At 50.6% G+C, this 17,697-nt stretch overlaps 1 protein-coding gene across 8 annotated transcripts in view; it reads left to right on the plus strand.

Annotated features, from left to right (window-relative positions):
* The window catches only part of ZNF516 (zinc finger protein 516), a 101,478-nt gene that overhangs the window by 33,881 nt on the left and 49,900 nt on the right, over positions 1 to 17,697 (plus strand). For all 8 annotated transcript variants that reach the window (XM_070778641.1, XM_070778639.1, XM_019986761.2 and 5 more), the window contains exon 2: positions 11,929 to 13,829. In XM_070778641.1, coding sequence (XP_070634742.1) covers positions 12,101 to 13,829 — 1,729 coding nt within the window. In that variant the 5' untranslated portion in view covers positions 11,929 to 12,100. The remainder of the gene's footprint in view (positions 1 to 11,928; positions 13,830 to 17,697) is intronic.

A 17,697-nucleotide genomic window follows, 5' to 3' on the forward strand; every position in this document is an offset into this window, starting at 1 on the left:
AAAGATGAATTTCTCACAACTGCAGAAGCTGTGGGTGACAGATGACTCTCCTCTAAAGGCCACATTACACAGGGCTTCTCAAAGGCGTGGGTCCAGGCACGTGAGATGCTGACCCCTCTGGCCCCCCCCCGCCCCGCCCCAGGCCTCCTTCACTTGCCCGCATGTGGGATGGATGGTCCTGTTTTCCAGGGGCCGCTGTCCTGAGAGGTGGGGGAGCAGCCATGGTTCCCAGAGGAGTGTCCCGCCACCCCCCTGCAGCGGGGGCCTTGGTGGCGGTGACCAGTGTCCAGTTCTGTGTCAGAAACATCACTGAGGAGTCTGGTGGTGAAAGTCTGTTCTGCCCTCCTCGTGGCTTCCAGAAAGACAAGGCGCAAGGCAATGATACATGGTGAACGGAGGCAATCATGTACCATGGATTCTGTGGTGTGGGAGTCACAGCTCTTGTTTTAATGCAGCTTCTGTCCGGGGACGGGCCCCTTGTTCGGGGGAGCGGTGGTGCCCAAAAGGCCACTGAGGAACAGGTCAGTATCTGCGACCTGGCACCAGGCGTCTCTGGGCTCCAATGCTGGGACTCACCAGCTCGCATTGGGCTACTTGGGGGTCGGAAGGAGCTGGAGCTCTGGGCTCGTCATTGGGTTTGCTCACTTCTCTCGCCAACAAGTCCCCGGCGATGGTTCAGACTCGGATTTGGATCCCCGTCGGTGAAGTGGTACAGCTGCTGGTCAGGGGCTCAGGAGGGTGGACGGGTTCCGCTGGACCGAGGCTGGTTCGGAGCGAGAGTGGAGGAAGCACCTGCCACTCGGGCAAGGAGGGGTGGGGAGACACAGCATCTTCCTCTGGGAGTGGGGAGCCCTGTGAAGGCATCTCAAGTTGAGGGGAGCTGCTTGCTCCTTGAGCTGGACAGGAACTGTTAGTCACCCTCGCGCCCAGTCTGCTCGGGAGGTCAGGGCGGCTTCTGATCGTTAGTTGTGTTTATCACGTAATGTGACAGAAGCTCATTTAGACGGTTGAGTTGGGAACGCGTACTTTAGGGCGATTGCATTTTGTTTCGAATTGCGTGGGCAGGACACGCAGGTCCCGCTGTTTTCTTTCCCAGGCCTGTGTAACTTTTCCTGGACCAGGGTGTCCATCACCTGGACGCAGCCCCCGACAGCCTGGCAGCCGCTGGCCTGGCTTTGGATTGTCTGCCACCAGTGCCCACGTGGCCCTTCACCTGTTCTGGGCAGCTTACAGCACCTGGCTGAACGGAGGAAAACCCCGTCGAGAAAGGGCGTCTGGGGTCTGATGTGTAGTAGAGAGTGGAGGTGGGGAGTGAAGAAAGGTAGGGGCACCCCAGCGCCCTTCAGTGTGGACCCAGTTCTGAGCCGGAACCAGACGGACGTGGTCGCTGATTAGGGATCTTGGCCTATGGGTTTCTGGAAAATGTTTGCAGCACCTGCTCTGCCCCTTGCTGCCTCTCTGTTCACCGCAGGCCTGTCCTGAGCTCAGAAGCACAGCTCTTCCCAAATATTCAGGCTCGACTGCCAGTGGAGAGACTCCATTTCAAGTGCGATACCATTTCTCTCCAGGGACCAGTGGGGTGGGGCTGGGAGCTCTGAAATTTAAAAAAAAAAAAGGAAAAACTTGATTGTATTTTATATTTACTGTTTCCAAAAGCTGATGCTGGGTAAGATGCTTCAACTTAGGAAAAACACTTCCGTCCTCATTTCTGCAAGTTCGTCTATGACCTTGTGCAGAATTTTCTTAACTTGAGTAGCTGAATCACACAATAACGTTATTGTGGGGGCTGAAAGTGGATTTTTGTTTGTTTATTCTTTTATCCTTGCAGGGAAAGTATAGACAGTCTTTTATCTGCAGAATTCAGAACTTGCAGAGAGGTGTCATTAACTGTGCTTGAAAGTATATTTTTAGACAGGAAGGAGGATACGTCCTACAGCCATGTGACATCATGTTCTTGTCAAGAATTGTGCTTTGTAAACATTCTCTGCTAGATCACTCTCCTTAAGAGGCTGGAATATCCAGCTGCTTGGGTTAGTGATAAACCAGGTCATGTTACAGTAGTTGTTGGCAGTCGTGGATCTGAAAAACTTAAACTGGTTATGGTATATGTGCTTTATATAGGAAAGCATTTGGGGAAAGATTTGTCCTTTTGTTGGAGAAGGAAATGGCGACCCACTGCAGTATTCTTGCTTGGAGAATTCCATGGACAGAGGAGCCTGGTGGGCTACAGCCTATGGGCTCGCAGAGTCGGGCACAGCTGGGCAACTATCACTTACTCACTTGTCCTTTTATAATTTTGACCCTCTTACAGTATCGATTGGTGTCGGTACAGTGGTAAACAGAATCTTAAATAACTTCTTGTATGAGATGCCTTTCTGCTGTCCTGCCAAAATGGACTCAATTCAGTGTACCCTTACAGAAAATGCTTGTAAGCTGTTGCTTAGAATTTAGTACAATTGCTTCTTGAAGTATTTATCTGCTGTGTGCTCCTCACAAGCCATTTCTGGGGCTGAGTTCTGTGCTCACAGAACTACCCCGGAAGGTAATGTTTAACAGGGTGGTTTATGGCTTACTGCACGCAATTATCTCCCTCTGTATTCTTGGGCTCAATTCTTTCTTTTACTCGATGGTGGGGACTTCCAGGTGCTTTCACAGAAGCACAGAAGAATGAGATAATATTTGAGAAGTATTAATGGCGATCTGTTTTCTTATACTGGGAGAGAAATGCTGCTTTTAAGTAAAAGGCTAGAAAGCAGGTCAGTGTGTGTGTGTTGGGGGCAGATATTGCCCTTGCTGTTGATTTACATGAAATAGGATGCAGCTTATTTCTAGAAGCAAATTTCAGTTAAAATGTATTTATTATACAATGAGTTAATAGGTGTTTCAAAAAGGTGTGTCATTAGACCAGGAAGTGTTCCATAGTAAGAAAGTATAATGTGTCTGCCTATGACTGTTTTGTTTTCACCACTGATTAATTTCTAAAAAAAAAAACTAAAATTGGACACCAAATTGGTGGCAGTTTCTACACGTTTGAGGTTTGCCTGAGTAAAGACCTCTAAACAGGATTTTCCCTGCCGTTTGTCTAAGGCCTTCTGGTGATCCATGTTTGTTTTAAAAAAGAAACTGATGAGTCCTCATTTTCTCGGTATCCATGAGTTTCCAGTGTTTCTGAGTTAGTGGAAATGGTGCCTTTCATGGTCTCAGTGCAGGATGGAAAAAGAGTGAAAGTAAAAAACTTGTGCTTTTGTGGCTGCCGAACTGAATAGCGAGTGATTTTCCTGTATTTTTTTAATAAAGCCCTTGGGCGACGACAGATTTTGGGGAGCCGCCCAGCTTGGGGGAGATACAGTTCTGAGCTCCTGGAAGCCCGGCTCTTATTGGAAATGTTGACAAGATCATTAACTACTCAGCCGTGCGGGGCCCTCCAGGAAGCTGGGTTTACCGCCAGATCGCCAGCTCTTTGTGGTGGACTTGGGGCTCCGGCAGGACCCCTATCTGCAGGAGACTGCAGAGCAGCCTCTGGCTCCAGAGACTTTTCTCCCCCACACCTCCCCTTCTTTTCCAGTTTTGTGAAGTTTCCTTTTTAAAGGATACATAGATTGCTAAGGCCACTATTTAATATGAGACTTGGGAACTAGTAAATAAAAAGCTTTGCTGGATTCATTTTGGAGAGTAGCAGAAAAAGCAAGTAAAAGGACCCCTGTTTCCTTTTGAGATTAAAAAAAAAAAAATCCACCATCTTTATTTTCACGTGGATGCCTCGTTCTCAGGCTTCACTGTTTGGGGTTTTCCAGAATATGTTACTAATGGCCAGGAAAGAATATTCACAAGTCCTTCCCTGTTTATTCTGGGCCTTTTCTGAATGTAATCAATAATTATATTGTGTATTCATCTGCTTTTGTTGTTCCCCTGTAAGGTCAGAGCTGACTGCGAGTTTTTGTATTTTAGTAAAAGGACATGTGGGCAGCTTATATGTTCACATTAATTTATATTTCCTTTAGCAAGGGTCTCAGTAGGCTGTCTTTACTGTTAGGGGATGTTCTTGTCTCTGGAGGCAAAGATGGCATCTCTGTCTGCTCAACCAGTAATGTACTGGGTTTTTGACACATTGTGGTAAATAGCCTCATCAAAGATACCCTACTTTTGGAATGACGCTGAGGTCTTCTCTGCATTTCCGCGTGAATGGGTGGAAGATTCAGAGGCTATGGCCTGAGGTACAAGAATGGAAATGAGTCTTGTTTTTAAGTGACCGCAGAGTTTAGTAAATAAACCCTTATCACAGATGGTTACATGTGGAGATTCGTGTTGGCACTTACATTGGTTTATTTAGGCCTGCCAAATAATCTAAAGGAAAGCTTTGTTTAGGAAGATGGACTTTTATCACCATCGTGTCTGTGGCCCGGTCAGGTCACCTCGTGTCCCGAACAAAGCATTTTTCAGGTTTACCTTTAAAACGAGTGCTTTTGGCAGAAAAGTCCCAGCACGTTGCTCTCTGGCTGCCGGGTGCAGGGGAGTGTCCCCCGGGCGCTGGGACGTCAGTGTCCTCCTCCGCTGGGGGAGGCCAGCGGGCTTCCCAGTGAATGCCCCGATTCTCGGGGTCGCCGCCTCCGCTTCGCCTTGTGTGAGTGGAGCTCGCTCATAATAGATCATTGACCGGCCTGAGCCAGGCGGCCCGAGGCCCTCGCGCCGGGCGGTGAATGCGCCGCTTCACGGACGGCCGGGACCCGGGCTGGGGGCGATAAGCCGGGATTGTTCATCGGGCTCAGACCGGCGCGTGGGGAGAGGGCCCCTCGTCGTCGTGACGGAGCCCTCCGCGGTGGCTCAGAGAAGGGCCTTCTGTCTCCGCGGTAGAGGAGCCCGTGCGGGGTGTCAATGGTGTGTGTTCACTCCCGGCTCGAATGCCCCAGGCTCGCTGGGAAGGCCCCCGCCTTGTCCGCTGGAGGGCAGGTGGGCGTCTCTGAGACCCACGGGCCCAGACCCAGGAGAGGGTGCCCACTGTCGCCCCGGAGGCCGCTCTGGGAATTGTGTGACCTGCCTTCTGGAGCTAGAATACCGTCAGTATCCTGAGCGGCCGGCCTGCCTGCCCCGAGCTGTCTCCTTCGCGAGGGCATCTTACCCTCAGCACCGACTCCTCAGTTTCCACTTTCTCCACCAGCGCCTCCCCAGTGGCCCCCCCGCCATGAGCCCAGCCCTGTCCTTCCGCCTCTCGGAAGGCCCCCACCCCCAAGGTGACCCCCGGAGAGGAAGGGAGGGGAGACCACAGGGCGCCTGCAGCCCAGCTGGTTCTTAGCGTCACAACGTGGTTAACCCGGACTGAAGGGACTTGGTTTGCAGCAGCTGGAGCCGCAGCTTTGCCTCTGTCCAGATAGCAGCCCAGACCCAGGACAGGAAGTGCCCTTCTTCCTGCAGCTCCAGGTCTGGAGTCTGGTTTGAGTCCCTTTAAAGAAACGCTCATCTTTTCCCCACCCCCACCCCCAAACTTGAAACTTTTTATTTCGCATGGGGTTATAGCCTATTAGAAGCTTCCAAGATGGCGCTAGTGGTAAATAACCTGCTTGGCAGTGTAGGAGACTTAAGATTTGAGTTCCATCCCTGGGTCGGGAGGATCCCCTGGAGGAGGGCATGCAAACCCACTCCAGTATTCTTGCCTGGAGAATCCACATGGTCATAGGAACCTGGTGGGCTACAGTCCATAAGACTGCAGAGAGTCAAACACAACAAGCGATTTAGCATGCATGCGTGGGTAGCCAATTAACAACCTTGTGGTAGTTTCAAGTGAACAGTGAAGGGACTCAGCCGCACATATACATGTACCCATTCTCGCCCCAACCCCCCTCCCACCCAGGCTGACACATAACATCGAACAGAGTTGCGTGTTGCATGGGTCTCTGATTCCTTTCTCAGGATGGGACCTGGATAGAACAGATTTTGATGGTTTTGGGAGAAATGAATACAAAGCTTTGTGTTGGTGAACTTCACAGAGCAGAAAATGGCGACATTTCCTGTTGAGTCAGGGCTGAGCTTACTGTGTGAGAATATAGGACATTCTACCTTCTCCCCTGATAGTGCTGCACTGAACCGGTCAGAAGGTGACTGTTGAGGGAAGAGAAACCGCAGCAGCCTTGCCAGATTTTTGCCCTGGGACGTGATGGGAGGGTCTTCCTGAGCGCCCATGTCCTCGTGCCTGACTTTGCCCTGTTGGCACAGAGGCTGCACCCCACGGAAGTTTGGGGGCGTCCCTTGAGCGTCAGCAAGCAGCCTCCTAAAGTAAATGCTGCCTTCAATTGGAAAGTTTCATATTATTCACATGATTTTTTTTTCCTTTGAGTTTTGAATATTAGAATTTAACAAAAGGTAATTTTCCCAAAGTGCATTGCTTAGAGACCCCTGTGCTTCCTGGGGCCTGGAGAGGGAGAGGGGAGACAGGTGAGGGGGAGGGCCCACCCGCCCCACCCAGCTGCCCCAGAGCAACTCTGTTTCCCATTGTGTTACTTAACCAGAGTTGGAAGCAGTTATTATTTTTTTTAACTTTTGTGAAAACTATCCAAAACCCCATAAAAATGGACAGAGTAAGGGAAGAGCATCTGTACACCCACCATCCAGCCCAAGCACTTGTTAATGGTTTGACGTATTTGCCTGCTCCTCTCTTTTGTAACCCACCTCCAAAATATTTGATTATACACCCCGCAAAGCTAGAAATGTTCTCCTGTATTACTGACCTAACAGAACAGTAATTCTCAAATATAGTCTAATATCCCATACTGTATGGGGCCTGGATGGAGCTAGAGCAGGTTGGATCCTGTGCACTGTGGACGATTATAGCTGTTGGGGGAACACTGTGTAATTGTATTTAATAACCTCTGCAACAAACCCTCCAGGGTCCAGTGAATACACAGGGGTTGCTGTTTAGCCATTTCCAACCTAGCTTCCTAAACTTTCATTTCCCCCTTTTGAACCAAACAGTGTCACCATCAGGGACTCAGTATCTTTGCGTGCTGCACTGCCATTTCATTAATTTATTTAATGATTATTAATAACAACACCTACTATATGTTGACCATGTATTATGTGCTAAACATTGCACCTTGCCTGCATTTATACTCACAAAAATAATGCAGTTCACATCACTTATCATTTACACTTTAAAAAATGAAAAAATGGACCAAGGACTTAAAAGGCTGAGACACTTGCTCCCAGTCACACGGCTGATCCCAGGGAGTGGCAGAACTGGGTTTGGATCTTGGGTAGCCCAACCTCAGACCTCATGGTCTAGACTACCTGTCATGGTGCTGTGATGCCCGCTGCCTACTTGTCTCCGCTCTGGCATCAGGATTCAGGGGTACTTGGCGAACTGGCCTTCTCACTGTAGGATGCCTAACCCACGAGTGACCCGTTAAAGAAGCTGTTACAGAACCATGTCCAGACAGGCACTGGAATTGGTCCAGGGCTGGCGAGGGGGGAGAAGCAGCGTGGGTCTGACCTGGTCACAGGGCAAAAAGGGGTCAGGATGGTGCGGAGAGACCACACCTGAGAAGGTGGCAGTGCGTAGGACCCACACGCCTGAGGGCCCAGAGGCGGGAGTGAGCAGGTGTGCAGCGGGGTGTGGGGCAGGCACAATCACTGGCTGAGAGCCCAGGGACCCCAGCGATGGGGGTTCAGGCCTTTAGGAGCCCACTGGGGGGAGTCTGGGCCTCATCTTCCTGGTGTGAAAAGCCTGCGACGAGCTGAAGTCTGAGAGAGGCCCCCAGCTGGGAGGCCCACGTGGGTGTGAGAGAAAGGCAGGCGTGTGGGTTTAGGTGTGAAACAGAGGTCCAGCCCACAGGATGTTGGGGTCACTCCTGGCTGGGAGTGAGGGGCGAGGGGCTCGTTCCGAAGGCCCGTTGAGCCCACAGCCCCCTGCTCCCAGGCTGCCCGGGCTTCCTGGGCAGGTCATCGCTGCCCGCCCTGCCCCGTGGCTGCCGTGTGGCTCTGTGTTCCTTTCCGACATCTGGGACCTGCAAAGGCAAGCCTGTTGCTTGGTTACCCGTGCGCGTAGGTCCCCAACGTGGCCTGGCACCCAGTCGGCCGTCAGAAACTGTGATGAAACCCTCACTAAGTTGCCCGACGACCGTGCAGTGGGGCTTCCACCGGGGGAGCGGTTCCTGGACGGGGGTGGGATGCAGACCGTGGTCGCGTGTTGGTTCCTACAGGCCTGACAGCTTGGTGGTCACAGGGCATTTCCTCCTGGTGTGTGTCCCGGGTCCCTGCCCGCAGGGCTTGTTCAGAAAGGCCTTGCTGTCGGCAGGGGAGTGGGGGCGCTCGCTGGGTCCCGGAGCCTGTTCTCAGGGTCGCCGGGGGCCCTGCAGGAAGTGACTTCTCCGCGTGGTGTCTGGTCCAAGACTCAGTTCCCAGGGTCCTCACTTACAGGAGTGATTTATTCGCTGAAACATTTACCCACAGATTAAACGTATCCCAGCTCCAGTGTCAGCAGTCTTGAGAAAGTCGACGTATTTCATTTGTGCTGTGCAGGTGTGAGAAGAGAGTCTCTCTAAGGCATGGCAGTGCCTCACATATATTCATTCCGACCTGCTGCTTTGCTGTTTGTGCCTTCACAGGATCATTTCTTAAAGTTTAGCGACGTGTTTTATTTCCAAGATGTTGATATTTTGCCCTCTCTTAAAACCCCCCCCATCCCTATGATATGCATTTTTAAGTTATGAATACAGAGTTATATTTTCTTTAATAAATATTTTACTTTTTGTTATTATAGTTATCAAATAATATCGTTATCGTTGTTTTGTCCCTAAGTCGTGTCCAACTCTTTTACAACCCCATGAACTGTAGCCCGCCAGCCCCTCTATCTATGGGATTTCCCCCCTAGAATACTGGATTGGGTTGCCAGTTCCTGCTCTAGGGGATCTTCCTGACCCAGAGATTGAATCTGAGTCTCCTGCATGGCAGGTGGATTCTTTACCACTAAGTCACTTGGGAAGCCCATAAAACAATATAGGTATATATAAATACAAATACTTATATAAATATAAAATTGCCTAACCTTTTCAAAAAGAAACTTACGTAAGGCATTTTTAAAAAAGCAGCTTCAAACTGTTTGTTACATTCCTTTGAGAAACACACACACACACATACACACATACACGGAATGATGCGCTGGAAATCTATTTTAAAACCCTAATCAGCAAGCCATTTTCATGCCTAAACAATTAAATTACAGGCTTGTCTGGCAAGTTCCCAATTACAGCCTTGGAAAAACTTTGTAATACAGCAACAAAAGTGGTTCTTTATGGGCAAAATGTGACTCCGATGGGGCTGTGCTTCATGTGTGTATGTACATGGGTCGTGTGTCAGCTAAGCACATGTAACATGCATTTTCTCTGCCCTCTTCCTAACGTTTGTGTTGTCAGAAGTACGGAAGGTCTGAGTAAAAAGCTCACATTTATTGACGCGCTTTATAAGGCTAGTTATCTCAGGTTAATGTGTTGTAGGAAAAGTTGAAGCACCAAGTCGCACATGGCGTGCGTTTGCCCGAGAGAGTGCAATTGCGGCTGTTTAGTACCTGGATGTATTTGCTAAAAACTTCTCTCAAAGGGCAGTGTTTGGAGGAGGACCGCTCACTACCAGAGACCCCAACCAGGGTTGAGAAACCATCTGAGACCCTCAGGCTCATGGAGGCTGGGGATGGTTCAGTCGCTCAGTGGTGTCTGACTCTTTGTGATCCCATAGACTACAGCCTGCCAGGCTCCTCTGTCCGTGGGATTCTCCAGGCAAGAATACTGGAGTGGTGTGCCATTTCCTCCTCCAGGGGGATCTTCCCAGTGCAGGGATCAAACCTGAGTCTCTTCCATCTCCTGCATTGGCAGGCAGATTCTTTACCATAGTGCCACCTGGGAAGCCCAGTGCTATGGAATATGGGGCTTGTAAGGTCCTCCTGAATCTTCTAAATGGGGCTGCCGCCCATTTGCATTTTTACATTGGAAGTCCTGACGACACCATTCTTTTCTTTTGGGGAAAAGAAGTGATGACCCGTCTTAAGCAGCGATTTTTGCTTGCAGCTAAAAAGAACGATCGTGAAGATTATTGATTGGGCCACTGACTAAGGAAAGCCAGTTGTGGGAAATTCCATTTTGACTCTTTCTTTAAACGTTTGCAGGAAACTTTGTGAGTCAACCGTGGGCTTCAGGAAAGGGGTCACTTAGTGGTGGAGCCAGTTTTGTTAACGTTATGATTTCCTTAACGATAATGGTGTTCTGAGCTTAAGTGGTCATTACCCTTATGGTGTTTTTCCATTTTCCCCCTCCAAATATTTTTAAGTTCTTTAAAAAGACATCCCAGGTCATTCTCAGAGGGACAGCAGGGCTTAGTGTTGAATGATGGGGGTGGGCAGAGAAGTGGAAAACAAAAGAGAAAGAAGAGCTTATTGTGCTGGTTGACGGGCACCATGGACACCTTGCCTAAGACTTTTCCTGTAAATTGCAGGACCCTGCTGCCTTTCGCATGAAGCTTTTAAGCTAGTTTTTCAGGAAGCCCAGATAAGAAATGAAAAGTATATTCTCTAGCATTGGGTTTCTAGAGTGGAAGCATCTAGTCTTTGGCTGGGAGGTCGAAACTAAACATCAAGGCTGTAATAAGGAAACAAAATGTGGATTTCTCTGGCAGCAAAGGTGGCAGCATTGCTTCCCCCCCCCCCCCCCATGGAAAGGAGGACAGTCCAGCCGCATCCTTGGGATCCAGGTGAGCCTGGATGCTGGCTGGGACCACCTGAGCCGCCTCTCCTGCCTCTGCTAGAGTGGATGGGGCTGCGCTTACAGTCGGTCCTCTTTGCTCTGTGGCCAGCTGTGAGGCTTCTGGTAGTAGAAGCGAGGCCCCAGTGGGCAGGTGTCTCACTGTCTGTGACTGTTGGCTTGGCCTGTGCCCGGGGGTCTGAGTGGCCCTCGGAAGCTGTGCTTTGCAGGGGGCTTCCTCATGTCCTTTCCCGATTCTCAGCACCTGACAGGTGAGGGCATGCCCAGATGGGAAGGACATCTCCTGAAATTCACGCCCTGGAAACAGGAGTCAGCTCTACGGTCAGCTCTGCCCACACCTGAACAGCAAAGTTGGGGTCTCTGTGCAGAATCCCCAGAGCAGCCTCTTGGCTCTGAGAGCATTTCACTTTCTGTGGTCCCAATCTGCAGGGAGGAGCAGAGAGGAAAGGAACACTGGCTACAGAAGGACTGTTTGGAGATTGGAACAATTCTTACCCGTAGAAATTTTCATTTAATTTCCAGGTGCATTCATAGGTTGCCTTTTATGATCCCTAATCAGCTGAGTTTTTCTTGTTCCATGAGTCTTGTCTTTGTGCCTGGGTTTCAGATGTTTAGTTCTCATGAATTGGAGGTTCTGATATTTAACATCCTTTATGGACCAACTTGGGGCTTCCCAGGTGGTGCTAGCGGTAAAAAACTTGCCTGCCAATGCAGAAGATGTAAGAGACATGGGCTCCATCCTTGGGTGGGGAAGATCCCCTGGAGGAGGGCATAGCAACCCACTGCAGTATTCTTGTCTGGAGAGTCGCATGGACAGAGGAGCCTGGCAGGGTACAGTCCAGGGAGTCGCAGAGTCCGACACTACTGAAGCGGCTTAGCACCCACGCACGCACGCAGGGACTGATATCTATGACGATAAATGACTAGCACGCAGTCAACTACAATGATTTATTTTAACGATTTAGCACAGTTATTACCAGTCATTAATTGTTTAGTGACTCATCTTTTAAAGGAAACAGCTGCTCGTTGGTCGGTTTAAACTTTGCTGGATGCTTCTTTTCTTTAAATAGGCCGGGAATGGGATTCAGAACAAGCAGTGTGTAGACGTTATATATCCGCGGACGTTATGGGGCCGCTGTTCCCACGGGGAAGCCTGGTTCCTAAGGCCTTTGTGTCTTTTCTGTTCCAGGTGCTCGCCGCCAGTGCCATGCTCTCCAGGTAGGACACGCCCGCCTGCAGGGCAGGCGCACCTCTGCAGCGGGGCAGCGGGAAGCATCTTCTCGCCTGAACATGGAGAGATAAGGCGTCCTTCGGCAGGCAGGCCCGCGTGACCAGGAGCTGTGCCCGCCGCGGCCGTCAAGATGGAGCGCTCCCGGGAGGCCGAGGCGGAGCTGAGAGGGGGCCGCAGCCCGTCCAGGGCCAGCCGGAGCCCCGAGGCGGACGGGGACAGGGCGCTGAGCCACAGCTGCTGTATCTGCGGCAAGACCTTCCCCTTCCAGAGCTCGCTGTCCCAGCACATGCGCAAGCACACGGGCGAGAAGCCCTACAAGTGCCCCTACTGCGACCACCGCGCCGCGCAGAAGGGCAACCTCAAGATCCACATCCGCGGGCACCGCGCGGGCACGCTGACCCAGGGCCGCGAGCCTGAGGCGGCTGAGACGCGCGTGTCCGAGGGGCTCGGCGGTTGCACCAGCCCCACCAAGAGCACGTCGGCCTGTAACCGCATCCTGAACGGCGCCACGCAGGCGGACACCGGCAAGATCCTGCTGCGCAGCACGCGGAAGGAGGCGGAGGGCGTGGCGGCGGGGCAGTGCGCCTTCTGCAAGAGCAGATTCGAGCGCAAGAAGGACCTGGCGCAGCACGTGCAGCAGGCGCACAAGCCCTTCACGTGCCGCCTGTGCAGCTACGCCACCCTGCGCGAGGAGGCCCTGCTCAGCCACGTGGAGAAGGATCACATCGCGGCGCAGGGGCCGCGCGGAGACGCTTTCGCCGAGAACGGCAAGCCGGAGCTGCCGCCCGGCGAGTTCCCCTGCGAGGTGTGCGGCCAGGCCTTCAGCCAGACCTGGTTCCTGAAGGCGCACATGAAGAAGCACAGGGGCTCCTTTGACCACGGCTGCCACATCTGTGGCCGGAGATTCAAGGAGCCGTGGTTCCTGAAAAACCACATGAAGGCGCATGGCCCAAAGGCGGGGAGCAAAAACAGGCCCCGGAGCGAGCTGGAGCCCGTGGCCACCATCAACGACGTGGTGCAGGAAGAGGTGATTGTGGCCGGCCTGAGCCTCTATGAAGTCTGCACCAAGTGTGGGAACCTGTTTACGAACCTGGACAGCTTGAACGCGCACAACGCCATCCACCGCCGGGTGGAGGCCGGCCAACCACGGGCCGCCGTCGGGGAGGGCTCAGCGCCCGGCCCCGCCGATTCCCAGCAGTTCTTCCTTCAGTGCCTGAACCTGCGCCCGGCGGCCGGCACGCCCACCCGCGGGCAGACTGGGCGGCGCGTGGCTGAGCTGGACCCGGTCAACAGCTACCAGGCCTGGCAGCTGGCCACCCGGGGCAAGGTGGCCGAGCCGGCCGAGTACCTCAAGTACGCGGCGTGGGACGAGGCGCTGGCCGGGGACGTGGCCTTCGACAAGGAGCGACGCGAGTTCATCCTGGTGAGCCAGGAGAAGCGCAAGCGCGAGCCTGAACCGGGTGCACAGGGCCCCCCGCGCAAGAGGGCAGGCGCACCCGGGGACCCCGCGCCTGGGCCCCCGGATCCCCGGCCCGCGGCACGCCCCAGCCGTCGTGCTGCCGTCCCTGCCGGCCACGGCAAGTCGTCCGAGTGCTTCGAGTGCGGCAAGATCTTCCGCACGTACCACCAGATGGTGCTGCATTCGCGAGTGCACCGCCGCGCGCGCCGCGACCGAGAGCGCGACGGCCCCGGGGACCGTGCGCCGCGTGCCCGCTGCGGCTCCCTCAGCGAGGGCGACTCGGCCTCTCAGCCCAGCAGCCCTGGGTCGGGTTGCGCCGCCGCGGACTCCCCGGGCTCGGGCCTCGCTGATGAGGCTGCCGATGAGAGCGGAGAGGAGGCCCCGGCCCATCCCACAGCAGGTGAGTGCGTGCGCCCCGGTGGCCCAGGTCCCAGTAGCCCTGCGTCCGGGTTTCCCTTGCCCGGGTATCTCACGTCCAGGTGGTTTGGGCTCAGGTAGCCCTGTAGCTGGGTCGCCCCATACCCAAGTGGCCCGCGTCCAGGAAACCTTTGCCCGGGTTCTCACGCTCAGGTGATCCAGGCTCACTCAGGTTATCTTGGACGTGGATGGCCCTGTGCCTAGGTACCGTTGAGCTGCGTGGCGCAGGCATCATTAATGCCCAGGCAGTTAAGGCTCAGGTAGCCTTGCCCCCAGGCGGCCCAGCATCCTTGGTGCTCAGGTAGCCTCATCCTTCGGTGACCCTACCCCCAGGTAACCCTGCGCTTGCTGCCTTTTCCCAGGTATTCCAGGCTCGGCTAGTCCTGACTCAGGTGCCCCTGCACTCAGAGAGTCTGTACCCAGTGTGTACTTGGAGCGTGGGCTGGTGGGTGCAGACCCAGGCCCCTGGCATCTCCACTTGAGGCTCCTGTTTGCTGACTACCTATAGTGTTTGCATAAATCAACCCTGGCTGTTGAGGTCATGGTCTCTTTGGAGCATCAGGTATTGCTGAGTGAAGACGGAGTGATGGAGCCCCTCCGAGGTGTGCCCTTCTCTTCGAACCATCAGCTGGGGCACACACGCTTTCCTCTGCTTCTCTCCTTGCACCAGACAGCTGAGTGAAAGAGGACCTTCATATTGTGTGCAGTTATAATTAATCTCCTCGGATTCCAGTAACCCTGTGGGTTTAGAGATGGCTAATTGGAACCAGATTACTTTCCAAGTTGCAGCTATGTAAATATTTAAAGATGCTTGGCCAAATTTATTCCCACCATGTTCCTATTTTTTAATAAATTTTATACATTTTGGTATTTTCTTCATTAATTTTTGTCTTGGGTCATTCCTTTAAATGGAGGTGATGTTTTAGTTACAAGCTTGTAACTTTCTCCCCATAGCCAGAAATGTTTTCCTTTCTCCCTGAAAATTGGTTTGACTGGATGTTACTTTTAGGGAAAGATTGGCAATGACGGAAGTCCCAGTGCTTCAGCGTGGTGTTTTGTATTCTGTAGTGAGGAAAACCGCCCCTGTGCACCTCTTTAAAACAACACACGAGTGTATGTCATTTTCCCCGTACTGAAAATAGTTCTCTTGAACAGAGTTTAATTATTACAGGTCTGGACAATGTATTGTATGAGCGTCTGGTACACTCAAGTATATGCAGAGTTAGTAGAAGTGTAGTCAAAAGTTTCTCTGATCCTGCAGGGCAGTCTATACTGAATCTGCACACGTGTACATGTCCATAAATGAAAAATAGCACATTATGCATCAGCTCGTATTTTGCATTTCATTTCTTAGTCATTCACCCGTGGGAGGAAGCAAGATAATATCCCTTTCTCTGAAACTGTACTTTGCATTCTGGGAGATCGTCTGGATTCTAACAGCAGTTGGTCATATATGACCTGGGGAACCCAATTGTGACCCTGGGTGGCATGTTTGAGGACTAATTTTTGTTTTTCCTTTTTAAAAATGTTGACAACTGTAGATTTTACTGGTCACATACCAGTAACACTATGTCTACTTTTTGGAGCACATTTGGATAAAATGCTAAGCTGGTAATAATTTTTTATAACTTTGAAGACAAATATTTTTAATATTTGGAAAAGCTGTCCTTCACCTCATCTATTATGATAGATGTGAGATGCCCAGTAAAAAGCAAATTCAGCAGTGCCTTTAAAGTCAAGATGTGGGAAAGATCAAATTATATTCACTGTAAATTGAAATTTACTCTGTTTTTTTCCCTCAGGTTCATTAAATTTTAGAGATTATTATTTACTTCTTAATGAGATTATATGTGTTTTCTCTATATGTAATCTACTTTTTGAGAAATTTGGTGCCTCTGATGCTTCCATAGCAAGGTTATATATAGTAGTGAATTTTGCAAGTTGACAACAGAATATTATAGCTTGTTGAGAGACTAGAAAATTTTATGTTACGACAATGGTGTAAAATGTTGAACATTGTAGGTCTGCACAGGTCATTTTTTGTAGCCCCAAAGGACAGTGTCTTTCCTCCTAAAGATACCAATTTTATATCGTAGCAGGCCTTTAATATTCTTCTTGTTCAGTTGCTCAGTCGTGTCTGACTCTTTGCAGCCCCATGGACTGCAGCACACCAGGCTTCCCTGTCCTTCATTATTTCTTAGGTCGGTGATGCCATCCCACCATTGCATCCTCTGTCACCCTCTTCTACTCCTGCCCTCAATCTTTCCCAGCATCAGATAGCTTTTGCCAGTGAGTTAGTTCTTCACATCAGGTGGCCGAAGTATTGGAGTTTGAGCTTCAGCATCATTCCTTCCAGTGAATATTCAGGGTTGATTTCCTATAGGATTGATCTCCTTGCTGTCCAAGGGACTCTAAAGTATCTTCTCCAGCACCATGGTTCAAAAGCATCAGTTCTTTGACACTCAGCCTTCTTTATGGTTGAACTCTCACATCTGTACATGACTACTGGAAAAACCATAGCTTTGACTATATGGACCTTTATTGAGAAAGTTATGTTTTTGCTTTTTAATACTGCCTAGGTTTGTCACAGCTTTTCTTCCAAGGAGCAAGTGTCTTTAGCTGGTGTTAGATCTCAGATGCTCCTTATGGAGAGAGGGGTATTATATGGATTATAACTCACAGAACAGTTTCATTGGCAGGGATTGGCGAGAACTTGTAAACAACCATTAATACTTGGGAAAAGCAAATGGGTGCTTTGAATCCTCTATTTTGATCTGCAGTGAACCTTTCTTTTGTTTAAAAAAATGCATTCAACTTTGGAAAATATTTGCCTTTCTTATCACTGAAAGATGACTTAGATCTTCAAACATTGAAATGACTTTAAATTCTCATAGAACCTGGGTGGGATGACTGGTTAAAATTATGAGAGGAAACACATAGGAATTGAGTCATAGAAAGATCAGACTGGTTCTCATGAACGTGAGTTCACCTGTGGTGGCAGAGTTGACATCAGAATTCAGATTTTTGTGACCTTTCCAGTAAATTCCCATCATGCCATAATTTCCTTCAAAGATTTTTGACATCCAGGAGTGGGTTTGAACGCTGCTGCTGAATCTGGAGACAATTCGAATGATCAGATTAATTAAAAGAAACTTCTTTTTTTTATGAAACATTCTTTGTTGAGTGTTGCCGCCTCCTACTTTGGAAAGCGCTGATTGTCACATTACCTGTATTTCCACATAAGACTGAGTCACTGCAGCCCTCATTAAGGACTTAAAATAGTCTAAGAGCAAAGTTGTGAATAAAACTCAATAATTTAAAATGTGTTAGTGAGCTGGATTTAAGTCTCCATTGAGAAAGTGACTTGGCACCGATGGAAAGTACACTTCTGGAGTTCACAAAAATTAGTCCTTTTAATTCGGGAAGAGGAGCCTTGAAAGGGCATAAAACTGAAATTAGAAAAATTAATATTTTCAACCACAGAGTAGAGTTAGAGTGCTCACAAGTCATCCCTGTGGATGGGTGAACAGACCAAAGAGGAATTCTGCTCAGAAAGCATTGGAATGGGTGACTTCCATGACAGTCCAGTGGTTAAGACCCGGCACTTCCACTCCCACATGCCTCGTGGTGCAGCTTGGAAAAAGAATTGAAATCACGAGAGTGCTGGGATGACTTAGGAGTGATGGAAGCCCTCTGGGTGTGTCTTGAAGGACTCTCTTCATGAGCTCACTGTCCTCTAAGACATGGCGCCCGGGGCAAGCCTGGCCTCATGCTGGGGGCCCTGACTTGATGCAAAACCCATTCCCACTGGGTATCTCCATACCGTTTCTGCTAACACTTAGGTGACTGAT

This window comes from Bos indicus, chromosome 24, assembly GCF_029378745.1.
Source record: "Bos indicus isolate NIAB-ARS_2022 breed Sahiwal x Tharparkar chromosome 24, NIAB-ARS_B.indTharparkar_mat_pri_1.0, whole genome shotgun sequence".
Lineage (NCBI taxonomy): Eukaryota > Metazoa > Chordata > Mammalia > Artiodactyla > Bovidae > Bos > Bos indicus.